Consider the following 14,585-nt stretch of genomic DNA (forward strand, 5'->3'; position numbering starts at 1 on the left):
TATTTAAAAATTCATTAAAAATAGAAATTTAATTTTAAGGTTAAAACATTGGTATAATTTAAAAGATAAATTTTTGAACATTAACTTCATGTAAAAATCTTTTTTGTGCGGTAATATTTTCAGAAGTTATAGCAGAAACACTCCAAAATTTCGCTTAATTTTTAAATAAATAAAATTCTGATTAAAAATTAGAAAAAATAACCCCCAGGTGCACATTCCCGGCCTCCAAGGTATACACGTGCCAAATTTGGTAGCTGTAAGTTGAATGGTCTGGCCTGTAGAGCGCCAACACACACACACACATTGAGCTTTATTATAAGTATAGATATATAGTATTTGTTTTGGAAAATGTTTCTGACTTTTTAAGTTTAAATCATCAGAACATTATATTAATTTTGATTTGAAATTGTACCTCTCATTTTGAGCCTTTTTTGGCTTAATTTTCAGGAAACTGTAATGTTAATTCATTCCTTATCTTTTGTATTTCACCGTTTGATGCATTTCAAAGCTTTAATAAAAAATACATACATGTTACTCTGTATCAGAAGATGCCATAAATAATAAAAAATATATTTTTGGAAATTATATTTATTAATTAAAATTAGATAGAATTAAACCTTTCAAGTATTAAAGAGTTAAGTCTTTCCTGATTGTTCAATAATATATCTATGTAAAATTAATTTGTTATATATTGAATATATATTTAAATAATAAAGCATATATCTAATAAATGTAATATTATAAATAATAATAATTTTTTATTGATTTTTTTTTCTTCATTTTAGATATTAATTAAAAATTATATGCTGATGAAAAAAATTAATTAATATAAATGTTATTTAAGCCATCTTGATATGATTTTCTTTGAATAAAGAAAAGAAATCAAAATAATGAAGAATGCTACTTGTATTTTAACATGAAATAATTTTTTTTCTCAGGGTAAAAAACTCCCAGCAACATGTACAGGTCCAAATGGTGATGTTTCAGATGAGGATGAAGACCAAGAAGGAAGTGGCAGCAAAGTATGTCCTGTAATTAATAACAATAGTATTTTGTGTAAATTATTGTCCTAGTGCTGACTTCTGATGCATCAGGAATGATTATTGTGGTGCATTTTTAAACTAGCATTTCAAATATATGAGATATTGCAATCCAATAGTTAATTTCTGAAGCTGTATTACTTGTAACCAAAAAGTGCTATACTTGGCAGAATAATTAAAAGTAAATTTATAAATAGTAAAATTTATATCCTAAATTCAATAGCAAATATGGGTTATAATGATATGAATCATAATCAGATGTGTTATTTTTTTAATGCTGTAAATTTTTCCGAAGCTGTATTAAATTGTGTTATCAGTGCAATAACAGTTGACTTAAACTGATTGAAAGGGTGCATTGATAAAATAGTAAAAAATGGACAAATTTATACAGGAAGAGAGAAATTATGAAACACCCTGCATTTGTTCTTTTGACATTTAGTCTTCTTTCATTATATATAGTAATTGGTTTTTATAAAAGCTTTCTCCCACCCTTATTTCTCCTGAATTTGGGTGCCATTTGCAAATATTTATCTGCAATATGCATTTGTACTCATATTATGCTTTTATAACAGAATATTATTATTTTTGTAGAAATCTTAGAGCTGTTATTCGTATAAGATAATAAATTGCATTAGATAATTTTGTAACTTATATTTCTTTGTATTTCAGAGTATATTCAGAAAAATTAAATTGTGTCGTTCATTATCAGATCTTGTTGCTTTAACGAGAACAAGGTTTTGGGATATTGAATTAACAGAAGAAATTCGTAAGTTATTCTTCAATATATAAAATATTCTTTAATTATGCCTTTTTTTCCCCCCTTTTAGTGTATTCTTATGTTTAGCATTTGATTTTACTCTGGAAGAGAAATTCTTGTGTATGAAATCTGAGATTCTTTTTTAAATAATTATGTTGTAATAAATAATAGAGGTCTCAAAACTCAAATATGAAACAGATATTTCCTCATATATTCTGTATAATATAGTTGAATCAACATTAGATTGCATAATGAATTGCAACTTTTAATGAAATTTAAAACTCCAAAAAGTTAACTGATGTTGTACTTTATGCTTATTTATATTTATTTTAATAATTTTCAGAGAAATTGTCAGATGTGTCATCGTTTTCTGAAGGGATGGCTTCCAAATTAGCTCAGATATCTCCTGAAGATATGGTGAACTACAGTAGAAGATATCTAATTCATGTTTTCCCAAATAGCAATCGTGTCGATAGCAGTAATTATAATCCTTTGGAGTACTGGTGTCTTGGATGTGAATTAGGTAATATTATCTTTTAAATTTCTATAATGATGGATTTATTTCATAAAACAAGTTCTGGCGTATTTTTGTGAATTTAATAAATAATGTAAGATATCTTCTCTGATTTGGATTCGAAACTATTTTATGAATTTCCCAATATGTTCTATTGTACCTTTAGTTTTAGATTTTTGTTTATCATTATCAAATCACTTAAAATTTAGTGAATGGTTGATAAGACAATTATTTATGCTTTTAGTTTACATCAGAAAAAAAAGTGCTCAATTTATATTTCCATCATCATATTCTTATTTTGTGTGAGCAAATGTTATTATTTTTATGAAATAATGATTTCATGGTCCTTTTCTGCTAGGCTGTGCTATGCATACTTTTTTTAATAGTTGTGTAGATCTAAATTGAAATAATAAAGTAGTAATTGGAAATATGAAATTTGTGCCACATAAAACTTTCCATAACTAAGCCATGGATCAAAACTATCTTCAGCATTGTTATAGAATAATACTGGAGAGACAAATATAATTGATTAAATCATTTTATTATACTACTATATTCTTACTCTAAAAGCAAACTTCCCTAGAGAATTTTGTTCCTTAAATAAACTATCTGAAGTAAAATTTATCTTAATTCATAGTTAATTCTGGAATTAAATTCTCATTTTTTTTAAAGAAATTGAATAAAATATAAGCAGTACGAGTAATGTTTTATGCATTAGTCTATCATTATCAAATATAAATGATTATATTTGGATTTGGTCTTTATCTTTAAAAAAAATTAAGATGAATTACAATTTATCTGTCTTGATTAAATAAAAGCTTTCAAAATCGATTATAATCATCTACATTATCTATAATTTAATAAATATAATCTTTAAAATCCTGTGTGAAAAAAAATATGACTTAAAACATTCCCTAAAAGTTTTATCCTCTGTAATTTTTCTTGGTCCATGTCTAATCATTTGTTTGTAGTTGAACTTTTATGCTATTTTACAAGATCTCAGCTATTTTTTTTTTTCCAGTTGCAATGAATTATCAAACAGCTGGACTAATGATGGATTTATATCAAGGTTGGTTTCAGCAAAATGGGAACTGTGGTTACACTCTTAAACCTTCCTTTCTTAGAGATCCATTGTGTCTGTATTCAGGAGGCTGTGCTAAAGATCCCTTGCCTGGTGTTGAACCAACTATATTAAATCTTAAGGTATTATATGAATTTCAAATAGTTTAATTCATTTTTAAATCACAGTCTAATCAATAATTCATATGTTTTTATTTTCCATCAAATTTTTTACTTTTTCAAAATAGTTGAATAGGTTGCTTTATAATTTCCTTTGAAGTTCAAAGTTGTAACATCTACAGAAAAAAGTTTTGATTCAGTATATATAGAATTACTTAAAATTAAAATTATTTGACAATACAGTAACATTGTAAATATAATTGTTTCTGCCTTTTCCCCTTCCTAGACATGGAGTGGATTCTAAAAACTTTCCATATCATATTTGTTATATACCATATGAATATGTGATATTATGAAGCATCTCATATTTTGAAACTTTATTTCATGTTCAGTTTAGATTGTATTAAAGTTTTCCAAAGCTACCTAATAGCGCATAAATCTTAAAGTTTTCTCACTCTTTAAAATGATTTTCTTTATATGATATTTTCTTGTAACTTTATTTTTACAGAAGAGGCAGCCCAGTATGTTATAAATGAGTGTCATATAAAATATGAAACTTTTGACATCATATGTGCAATCCATGCATCTTAACTAATATTATAATTGAAAACCTTTTATACTTGCAATAGTATGATTCTTAAATGCTACTTAACTTCCAGATTATTAGTGCTCAGCAGTTACCTCAACCTAAAGGAGCATCTGCCAAAGCTAGTTCAATTGATCCATACATTGTTGTTCAGATCTATGGAATGGGTATAGATTGCGCAGAAGCACGTACAAGAACTCATGAAGGTAAAAAAAGAATACCATAAAGTTTTTATCAATTAATTTTAAGGATTTTAAACTGATTAATTATTGTTTATTTCAGGTCATTCTCCTATATTTGATGAAAGTTTTGAGTTTACTGTAACAGTTCCTGAACTTGCATTGTTAAGGATAGCTGTATTAGATGACGAATTTATTGGGGATGATTTTATTGGGCAGTATACAATTCCACTTACTTGCTTGCGTAGAGGTAAGCACATGGACATATGTATTTATTTGCCCTATTGGTTGAATTTTGTCGTTACTTATTATCTGAGACAAAGTTGATTCACAAATATTTTTAAGCCTGAAAAACAAGATATAGGATTATCTGAAACACCATATTATTATATTTTTTTATTCTTGGCAGCTCTTATGTGAAAAGAAAATTAGTTTTAAAAAAATTTTCAGTTACAAATGGTTTTATAAATATTTAATTGATTGTTACTTAAGTGAAATCTTAGACAATATTTACATAAAGATGTCACATTTTAATTTTTAAATATTTAGAAAATGGAGGTCATATTCTTAACAATAATTATATTTTTATTAGTTGAAATGTTAAAACATATTAGAAAATTTAGAACCTTGAAAACTACAAAAGTGTAATTACTAACAGAAATATTATAGTAGCTTATCTAATTTATTATTAATGTTTTCGGTTAAGAAAATAGAAGAAAAGTATTTCTCTGGTGAATCTTCAACAATCTTTCCATCTGTATAAGGCAAGACATGTCTAAATTATCTCAATTGGTATTGTCTTTACCTTCATAATTTTTAATTTAAAAAAATTGCACACTAATATATTTTCTGTAAATAATTTTTTAACATGTTTACAAATACAGTATCCAATTCTGCTATATAAAAATGTTGCTTTGTAAACTTGTCTTTGACTGGAAATATATTTAATAACTTTTGCATTATGGGTATCCAATTTTTAAACCAATTATTTCAAAGTTAGTGTGAATTCTTGCATTTTTACCTGTCAGAGTTCATGTCACAAACAATATTTTATACTTATCCATTTGGTGTCTTCCTTTTATTCAAAAAAGTCTGTGTAGTAAAATTTACTTTTTAATCATGTTGTAAAATCAAATAAGATAGAGACAAAATATTCAAAGGTATCTTTTGTTGTTTCCTTATATAATATTCAAATGAAACTCATTAGCTGTTCTGAAAAATTAAACATGCAAATATTGCATTTTTCTGAACTTTTAGCAGTTTCCTTTTAAGACATGGTATAAGCAAAAATATCAATTTAAGAAAACATTGCATGCAGAATCAGTTTTTATTTTTTTTCTCTTACAAATAATCGTATAAATAGGAAAATACTATTTAAAGGAATATATCTAAATGGAATGGAATATAATATATTATATATAATACTATCTAAATGGAATACAAGAGCATATTAATAGAAAAAAATGTCTGAGATGGTCTTTGTTGATTGTAATTTTTCTTTCTATTTTAGGCTACCGTCATTTACGACTGTTATCTAATAATGGGGATCCTTTGTATAATACAACACTTTTTGTATACATCTCTATGACTACAAGATCTGAAAAACAGGTATATTTAATTGCAAAATTAGATCATATTAAAATTATATATTTTGTTTATCTTTATTAATATTGTGTTTCCTGTATTAAAATAAGCATTTTCATCTAACCATTGTTTACAGAGAAACAAGAGGAGAAAGGCTTGGCTAAATATGAAGGCTGTAGGTATTAAACAAGCAGATGATGTTTTTAAGGTAAGTATATATTTTCTGTGTTTTATATATATATATTAGAAATTTCTATTCAAATTTACTTTACGTTTTTTTTTTATTTGATATATTATAGTAAAGTAATTTTTGTCATCTTATTCAACAGAATGCTGCTAATCATTTAGCCGAAGCTTATAAGATGCGAATTGATGAAGAACAAGCAATGTTAGATTTGTGTAAAGAATGTGGTCTTCCAGATCATGCTAACCTCGTACAATGTGTTAGAGTATTATCTCTACGTATGGCTAGCTCACCTGCTGTAACATCGTGGGAAATAGAAAATATTAGTACTGTAAGCATTAAAAAGTCTTTGTTATTATTGTATATTGCAACATAACTCATAATAAGTATTATCAGTATAGAAATAAAATATAATTTTCTACCAAGAACTTTATCAAAAATTTTCTTCTTGTTCTTTTAAAATTTTATGTTAAAAAGGTATTTTATATTAAGGTTTATGTTAAAAGGTTATGTTTAAAATTTTATGTTATCAACAATTTTCTTCTTGTTCTTTTAAAATTTTATGTTAAAAAGGTTAAAATAAATTTTATGTTTCATTAAAGTTTTATAACTTTAATGAAATTTATTACATGATTGAAGTAAACAATTATCTTCTGGTTTAATCTTCTGACAAAATAGTAATCTTCCTCCTTTTTTAAATGTATTTAAATTAAGTTAATAATTATATGTATAAAGTCAATTATATAATTAAATAATAAACAACAAAAAACTTTAGAATGTTTTTAAAATACAAATAAAACTTTTTATTCAAGTTAAGAAGACCTATTGTATTCATGATTATCTCTTTTCTAATATTTTGATTAAAGAATTTAGATTAAATTCTTTATTCAAGAAGCAAATATAAATTCGTATAAGAGTGTCTTCTTATTCAAAGAGCAAAATATGTTACTACATAGGAAAGAAGTCAATTTCAGTAACATCCCTTCATCCCAACCTTTCATTCCTGTGCTGTCCATATTTTTTTCTTTTGTTGATATTTTCAAAATATTCATAAAAGTTGAAAATTTGCATTCTATTTTTCTTTAAATAAAATATTTCTTTCATTTTTTAAGCCAGTATTTTTGTTATGTATAATTCACGATATTAATTTTAAACACTGTGCAAACTATTTCAAAAAGAAATTAAAATGAGCAGTACTTTATTTTATAAATTATGAATATTTGAATAAAAATAAAATTTCAGTGATAATTAAATTAGTTTTTAATTTTTTTCATTACACAGTTTTTATTCTGTAAATTATCAAATTATCCATGAAAAAATTGTAAACTTCACAAACAGAATTTTTGTATTTTTATTTCATATTATCTTTTTGGCTAGAATTAAAAGGGAGGAGGTGAATATTTTTAGTTACTGGTATTTATACTGACAGGATTACAAAAAATTATGCAAGATGTTTTTTATTTGATACTTTTGTGAAGGACACCTATTTTTAAAAATTTAAACTCTTTCTTTTCTTATAGCAACCAACAGTGCGAGTATGTGGCGAACTTTCTTCTTGTTTATGTAAAGCTGTCTCATTGTTAGAAAAGGTATAAAAATTCTGCATATAATTCATTTAAGCAAATATAATTTCAATGTTTTACCAAATTATATCTCTTTATTTTTAAAAACTGAGTACTGAAGGGTAAATATTAAAATGTTTTGTTTTCTATTTCATGTTATAATTTTAATATTTCCTAATGAAATAAATTAGGATTCTAATATATTAAGAAATTATTTGATATTAATTGCATCCTGTATCCATAAGAAACTAAGCTTACAAAAGAATTTGAATCTTTTTGTGAATTTAAGCACAAATTATAAGTTGGTTCACTTTTAAAATAGGGGATCATTTCAAATTGTTGCATGCAACATTATGATTAGTTTGCAAATACATGAAACATTATGATTAGTTATTTATCTATCAAAGAATATTTTTTGCCTATCCATGCTTTCTTTCATGGCATTTTAGACAGTTGCAGGATGAAAAAAATAATTATTAGATAGATTTATTTTTATTACTTAGATTAATAATTGTTACTAGATTATTTATAGATAGATCACTAATTTTTATTTCAGACTTAAATTTAAAAGACATGAATTTTTGAAATATTTAATAATTTAAAATTAATAAATGAAAAGTACTCAGTTACATAACTTATGTAATAAATATCAAACTGTTTCTAATTTTTTTAAGAAATGAGCTACAAACTTATTGAATTCTGAAATTGATCATTTATGTTGATTAAAGTATGATTCCTATCATACGGTTGAATATCTTTTGATGTGGCTATTTACAAATAAATCTTATAAAACTGCCCTATAGTTTGTTTATATATATGTATATAGTTTAATAACAAAGCACTTCGTCATTTAAACATCAATATGAAATTTTTGTCCGTAAATGAAACAAGAATTTATAATATTTTTCATTTCTTTTATTTAAAATAAATTATTTTATTCTATAATTATATTGTATCATTCATTTAAATAAAATGCATACTTTCATGTTGTATAATTTAGTAGGAACATAATACTCTCTTTTTTTTTCAGGTCCTGGTTGAATATAATTACATTAAAAAGAATGCTCATGATATTCTGAAAATAGTATGTGCTGGTTTTCCCTTTTTTTTTTTTTTTTTTTTAATAAACAACCAACAATAAGAATAATAATATATCAGTTTACCATTTTTCTTTTCCTCCAACAGCTTACAGATCACTGTAAAACAGGAGAAACTACTTGGTGTGAAATGATGCATAATACATCTAATCTTGGGTTAAAAGGAAGAAAAGTAGAAAAGGTATGATTTTCCAGAATGTTTTAGATACAAACTATTATAGCTATCATATTTTCAGTATTGCTCTATGGATTTGAGCCTCTGAGCACTAATATGGAAATGGTCTCTTAGAAATAAAATGAATGCGTAAATAAATATAATTTTTAAATTAGGAAGAAATATTTTATGTGATATTTTTTGGTATTAAAAATAATATTATTTTTCTGTGTTTTTTCAATTTCAAAAAGTCTGTCTATTTTCTCATTAAAATGTAAGTTTGCATAATTTGGTTTTTATTTGGCATTAGTTTTTTGAATATGGACCATTGTGGATTTTAAATAATCTTTTACTATTTTCAGCTATTCAGAAACAATATTTGGACAAGTGAGATTGCTATTAGCAGTATCAATAGAATTTTATAATTATACTTAAATTGGAAAATGTATTTAACATTTGATTATTTAAAAAAAAAGAAGCTAAAGAAAATTAATCACATATGTTTTCATAAAAATTTTTATGGAATACTTTTTTTTTTTCAGAAAATTTTTCCCTTAATATTCACATTATTATTATTATTTTTTTTTTTTTGAAGAGAACATTTGGGAATTTGAAATATAATCAATTTCATTTCCTGTAATTTTATAATATCATTTGTTCTATATATTAAACATCTTGATGCAAAGACTCATTAGCTTTCTTCCTTCTGGGATCTGCATCTTATTGACTGATCTTTAGGGATATTATAGTTTTTTTTTTTTTTTTGCATTGTTAGCAAAATACAAAATAATTTATGTGAAGAAAAGTATTTTTTAAATAATTAAGAATGTTAAATTTTTATCTGGAATAATTACTATACAATATATAAGTGATGCATGGTGCTTATTGTGATCTCATATTGAAATACATACTCTGAAACTGATTAGGACCCAAAGTTAAAAATAATCAGAATCTCAAAATGATTGAACATTTTAAATTAAATTAAAGGTTTAATGTTTGAAATTTTAGAGACAAAATTTGGTATTTCATTCAAAAAATTTGATTATAATTATTGTTTATATATATATAGGCAATTTTTAAATTTTATGTACAATGGTTGACAACTATATTACTTAATATGGTCCTTTACAAATATAATATTCTTTACTTTCAAAAAATATTAAAGCAAGCAAAAATATTCATCTTAATTTGAAAAAGATTAGAATCCTGATAATATTTTATCTTAACCAGCAATATAATTATTTGATGTGTTCCAGTTATGGTTTTTTTTTCCCTTCTATAAATTTACTGTTTAAAACTGATGAATCTGTTATAACAGTAAGAATATATGAAACTCCCAAATATACTTCAAATTCTGAAGATATTTGGATTGTTCAGAATTCAACATGAATTATTACATTACAAAATATTTATTTCCTTTAATGTTTGTTAGTTAATGAAATGTGTCTTGCATATATTTTTAGATCACCCATTATTTTTAATTTGTCTATGTATTTTAAGCTCTCCAATAAAACATTTCAAAGTGCATAGTTTATTATTATTAATTCTCTTATTTTTATTGTCAGATTGCTGAAAACTTTTTATGGAATATGACTATGTTAGCTACTCAAACTGACCTATTAAAAGCAGTGTATGAACAGAGCTGTACAACAATTAATCAGGTAAATTCTTATCATATACGTGCACCACTTCCACTGTTGGAAAAAACTGTTATCATAATAATCGTATATGGTTATGATAATCTGCTCTATGTAAATTATCATCAGGATGTTTACAGAATTCCAGAGTAGAATAAAAGAAATTGTAATTTTCATACTTTTATTTCTTTAGCTATTTAAGGTTTTGAAATGAATTCAATTTCAAAGCCGTTGGTATAATAGAAATGGCTATTGAAAGTTAAACGTTGCTAATACAAAAAATAATTTGGATTAAAATTTGAATTACTAAATAATACAAAACAATGGAAAATGGACAAGAGAATGATAAAAATTCTCCAATATCCATGGCAGCAAAATGTTTGTTTGTCATCACTTTAAAATGAGGAGTAGAAAAATAACACCATGCTTTAGACTTTACCTTCCTTCCTTATTCCATTGACAATAGACCCCAAACTTTTCAGAAATTATTTAATAAAGTTTTGACAGCTCAAGTCAGGTGTTCACATCTGCAAATACTTCTAACTTTAAAATATTATATATAAAAAATCCAAATTTAAAATAATAATAATAATCATTTACTAAATTTAAATGAAAAGAAGTATTGCATTACTGAATGCATTTTGAAATAATTACTTTAATGAAAATGTATTTAATTTAATAATTACTTTACTGTTACTCCTAAGAGGAGTCCTCCATTATAAAGATGAAATATTTCTGATTTGTTGTTAGGTAAATTGGTAAAAATTTCTACATCCTAAGAGGGAAAAAAATTCATCAGCTTAGATAGAAATGTGCATTTTGATGGTGGCTAATATACTCTTTGGTCATGTATTTTGTGAATTTGGATTCTATTAATATTAATTTGCAGTCATGGTGCATGCATTGCAATTGTACGAAGATTTGCTTAACTTAAATTTTATTCAATTTAATGATTAGTTTAAAAAATTGTTTATTTATTTGATGTAAATTAATTGAAATCCTTGTTTTCTATATATTTTTTTTTTTTTCCTTCCTGTCTTAAATAATTTAAGTGCTCAAATAATATTTCATTTTAGAAAAACTAAAACAATTTATACTATAGAAATAAATATAAATATTTAAAATGAATTATTAAGTAAGAAAAGAAAAAAATGTGCTTTTTAAAAATTTCAATGCATATATTTTGAGAAAAAAATCCTGAAGGTAATTGAAACTTCTTTTTAACTTTAAAAAAATGATAAATTTTAATCGGAATTAATAATTATGATTAGAATAATTTGGGGGGAATTTAATAGTGTAACAAATAAATCAGTTTTATTTGCTACCATTCAATTAAATTCCAAAACAGGATAGTCTTCAAATGTAAAATACCTTAAGCTTATATGAAAACATAATTATTTGACTAGAGATATTGTTGGGTAGGATGGGCCATATCCCATATTTCCCTTTCTTTAAAAAAAATTAGATTATAAATGAACAATTAAGTTTACAAACCACATTTGATAATAATAAATTTATATTATTGAGTCTAAAAAAACATTGAAAACAATTAACAATGAAATCGAAATGCACTTATTTTTGATAATATAAAGTCTTTTTAATATACAATCTCATAACTTCTTGCAATTACACAGTAACAAGTGTGATTTTGTTTTTATTCCAATCATTGAAAGAGTAATAAATTTTGCCAATGCTTATTTTAAGCATTATTGCAGATTTCCCATCCCTTCCAGTGTCCCCTATTTCTGCTCTAATGAACCAAATTGCCATATTTAAAAGTATGAAAGTGTTTATATTACTTTTTATTTTTTTAGTTGAGCAATTTGATGCCAGTTTTCCTTAAGTTATTTCAACGGGAAAGAGAGAGTGTCATTGCTAATGTATCCAGTGCTGCTGTAACTCCAGTGTTAACAAATCAAATAAATCTACTGCCTTCCTCTGAACCTATTCCCCTCACTCCAACTTCTCCGGGTGATGGCAGATTACGTGGTATACTTAAGAAAACCAGCACAGCATCTACAATTCCAGTCTCTGGAAGCCAGGTTGATAGCAATGGTGGATCATCTGTCTTCTTTCCTGGAAATATATCTGAAAATACAAATAGGTAGCACAAGCCACAAATAGTTACATTTACTTTTCCTCAGCTAATGTTTGGCAAGCAGTAACCTGAGCAAATGCTGGGAAATGGTTGTATTAGTATCATTTATACAATCTTTATATTAAGAAAGTCATCAAACATTCAGAACATTTGCTTCAGTGGATATTATGGATTATTTGAAAAGCAATATGCTCCATATCTAGTCTTCTATTCATCCAGTGGTGAATATTGTTATGGGACATAAAAGAATGTTTTTTTAAAAAAAATTCTAGGTTGTAGTCATGTATAGAAAATTTTTAGCCTTCATAAAAGGATTTTTTTTTTTCTGTCTCCCTGTAAAATGTTTCTTTCTTAAGTTATTGCTGTTTGAGATTATTTTAGTTGGTATGAAATTTTTTCCCTGTGGTTGCTGTGCAAATAAGATGATGCTCAAATTATGCACCTCTTTTTTATTATTTATTACTTATGTGTTGTTTTGTAAAACTTAAAAGCTTTTAGTTTTTTTTATAGTATTAATTTGTTGTGATAATTTATATCAAAAAAAAATTTACACTGTTCAGTTAATGTCATTTTTTTATTCAAAGTATGATGAGTTGGTTAAAAAAAAAACATCTTTCATGGCTTTGTACAAATTTAGATTATGCCAAAACTATTTTGTTTCATATTGTCTGTCCAGTGTTTCATTAAAAAAAATGTAAAATGAGATGATGCTTTTCTACTAATGATGTTGAGTAATGCTATATGAATTAAAAATGTATAATTTGTTTTAAAAGTGATATTTTGCTAATATTAAAATATCATAAACAAATTTCGTAATAATTCTTTAAATCTGTAATAGTTCTTTTAGATATTACCAAAATAATTATCTTAAAGAAAAAATATTTCTTTACAAAGAATATATAAATTATGTTGTTTAATGGTACAAATGAATACTAAATTTTAAATTCTTTCTTGTGTCAATCTAGTTGCAGAATTTTTTTATCCTTCCATATAAAAACCTCAGCATTCTAGAAGAGTAATTCTAATTGCTTAATTTAGACAGTTCATGATTCACAAATGTATTTTTAAATTGATATAAAATATCAGTTAAAAAGTCCAAAAAAGTATGATTTTTTTAAATTTCTGATTATTATTGAATATTTTTTCCAGCACTGGAAGACCCTCTTTTATTATATATTTATGCTGTCTTAATTTTTAAAAAAAGTTATACATTCAAGAAAAAATAATTATATTTAAACAAAAGCAATGTTATAGTATTTGTTTTTCTCCTGAATTCGGAGAAAGATAACATATATTGTTATACATGATAACTTAATGAAGTTCTTTTTAAAAATGTGTTTTTATGTATATTATAAATTTTTAAACTTTTATTCTGTAAAATATTAATAGATTTTGTCAAATTATTTGTTTTACTGTCATTAATGTTTCATCCTAGCTTTTTTTCAATCTGTCAACTGTATATACTTCTGAAACCACAATTTTTAAATATTTCTAAATTTTCTTTTATGTGATATTTAATAATCAAATTTGAAAGTCAAAATGTTTTTTTTAAAGTAAAGCTACACCATTGATGTACATTTTTCCTATTAGTGTTCAGTCATTACTGTTTAATGTTACGAAGAGGGGGGGAACCTATTGAACAGCTTTTAAACTGTTGTACAAAATTAAGTATTTCATATAATATATTTTTGTTGTGCAGTTATTAAAATTCAATAATTCTAAATATTTTGTTTCAGTTGAACAGCTTTTAGACAGTTTATTGGTTAAAAATATTTTTCTATATATATATATATCTCAAAATCAGTGTTTAGTTCATTTTAAATTTTGGTCAATGTTGGAAGTTCAGAAAAACTTAGTTTTATAGTTCTAAGAAGCTGCTATTATGAAAAATTGTTGATTGTGTACAATATATTTATTCATGTTGGATTAACTGATATCATTTATAATTAGAAAGATGTATCTATTTGTTGCATTTTTTAAATTATATTATAAAAATTTTGAGATGCAGCCAAAA

The 14,585-nt window shown here is 24.7% G+C and overlaps 1 protein-coding gene across 2 annotated transcripts in view; it reads left to right on the forward strand.

The window, feature by feature from the left end:
• LOC129958750 (inactive phospholipase C-like protein 2) overlaps nucleotides 1–14,585 on the forward strand; it is a 39,196-nt gene extending 24,611 nt beyond the window's left edge. For both annotated transcript variants that reach the window (XM_056071409.1, XM_056071418.1), the window contains exons 13-26: nucleotides 939–1,022; nucleotides 1,710–1,806; nucleotides 2,141–2,320; nucleotides 3,333–3,514; nucleotides 4,150–4,282; nucleotides 4,359–4,505; nucleotides 5,766–5,863; nucleotides 5,976–6,047; nucleotides 6,169–6,354; nucleotides 7,544–7,612; nucleotides 8,616–8,669; nucleotides 8,771–8,863; nucleotides 10,402–10,497; nucleotides 12,288–14,585. In XM_056071409.1, the coding sequence (XP_055927384.1) occupies nucleotides 939–1,022; nucleotides 1,710–1,806; nucleotides 2,141–2,320; nucleotides 3,333–3,514; nucleotides 4,150–4,282; nucleotides 4,359–4,505; nucleotides 5,766–5,863; nucleotides 5,976–6,047; nucleotides 6,169–6,354; nucleotides 7,544–7,612; nucleotides 8,616–8,669; nucleotides 8,771–8,863; nucleotides 10,402–10,497; nucleotides 12,288–12,581 (1,785 nt within the window). In that variant the 3' untranslated portion in view covers nucleotides 12,582–14,585. The remainder of the gene's footprint in view (nucleotides 1–938; nucleotides 1,023–1,709; nucleotides 1,807–2,140; nucleotides 2,321–3,332; nucleotides 3,515–4,149; nucleotides 4,283–4,358; nucleotides 4,506–5,765; nucleotides 5,864–5,975; nucleotides 6,048–6,168; nucleotides 6,355–7,543; nucleotides 7,613–8,615; nucleotides 8,670–8,770; nucleotides 8,864–10,401; nucleotides 10,498–12,287) is intronic.

Source organism: Argiope bruennichi, chromosome 2 (assembly GCF_947563725.1).
Source record: "Argiope bruennichi chromosome 2, qqArgBrue1.1, whole genome shotgun sequence".
Lineage (NCBI taxonomy): Eukaryota > Metazoa > Arthropoda > Arachnida > Araneae > Araneidae > Argiope > Argiope bruennichi.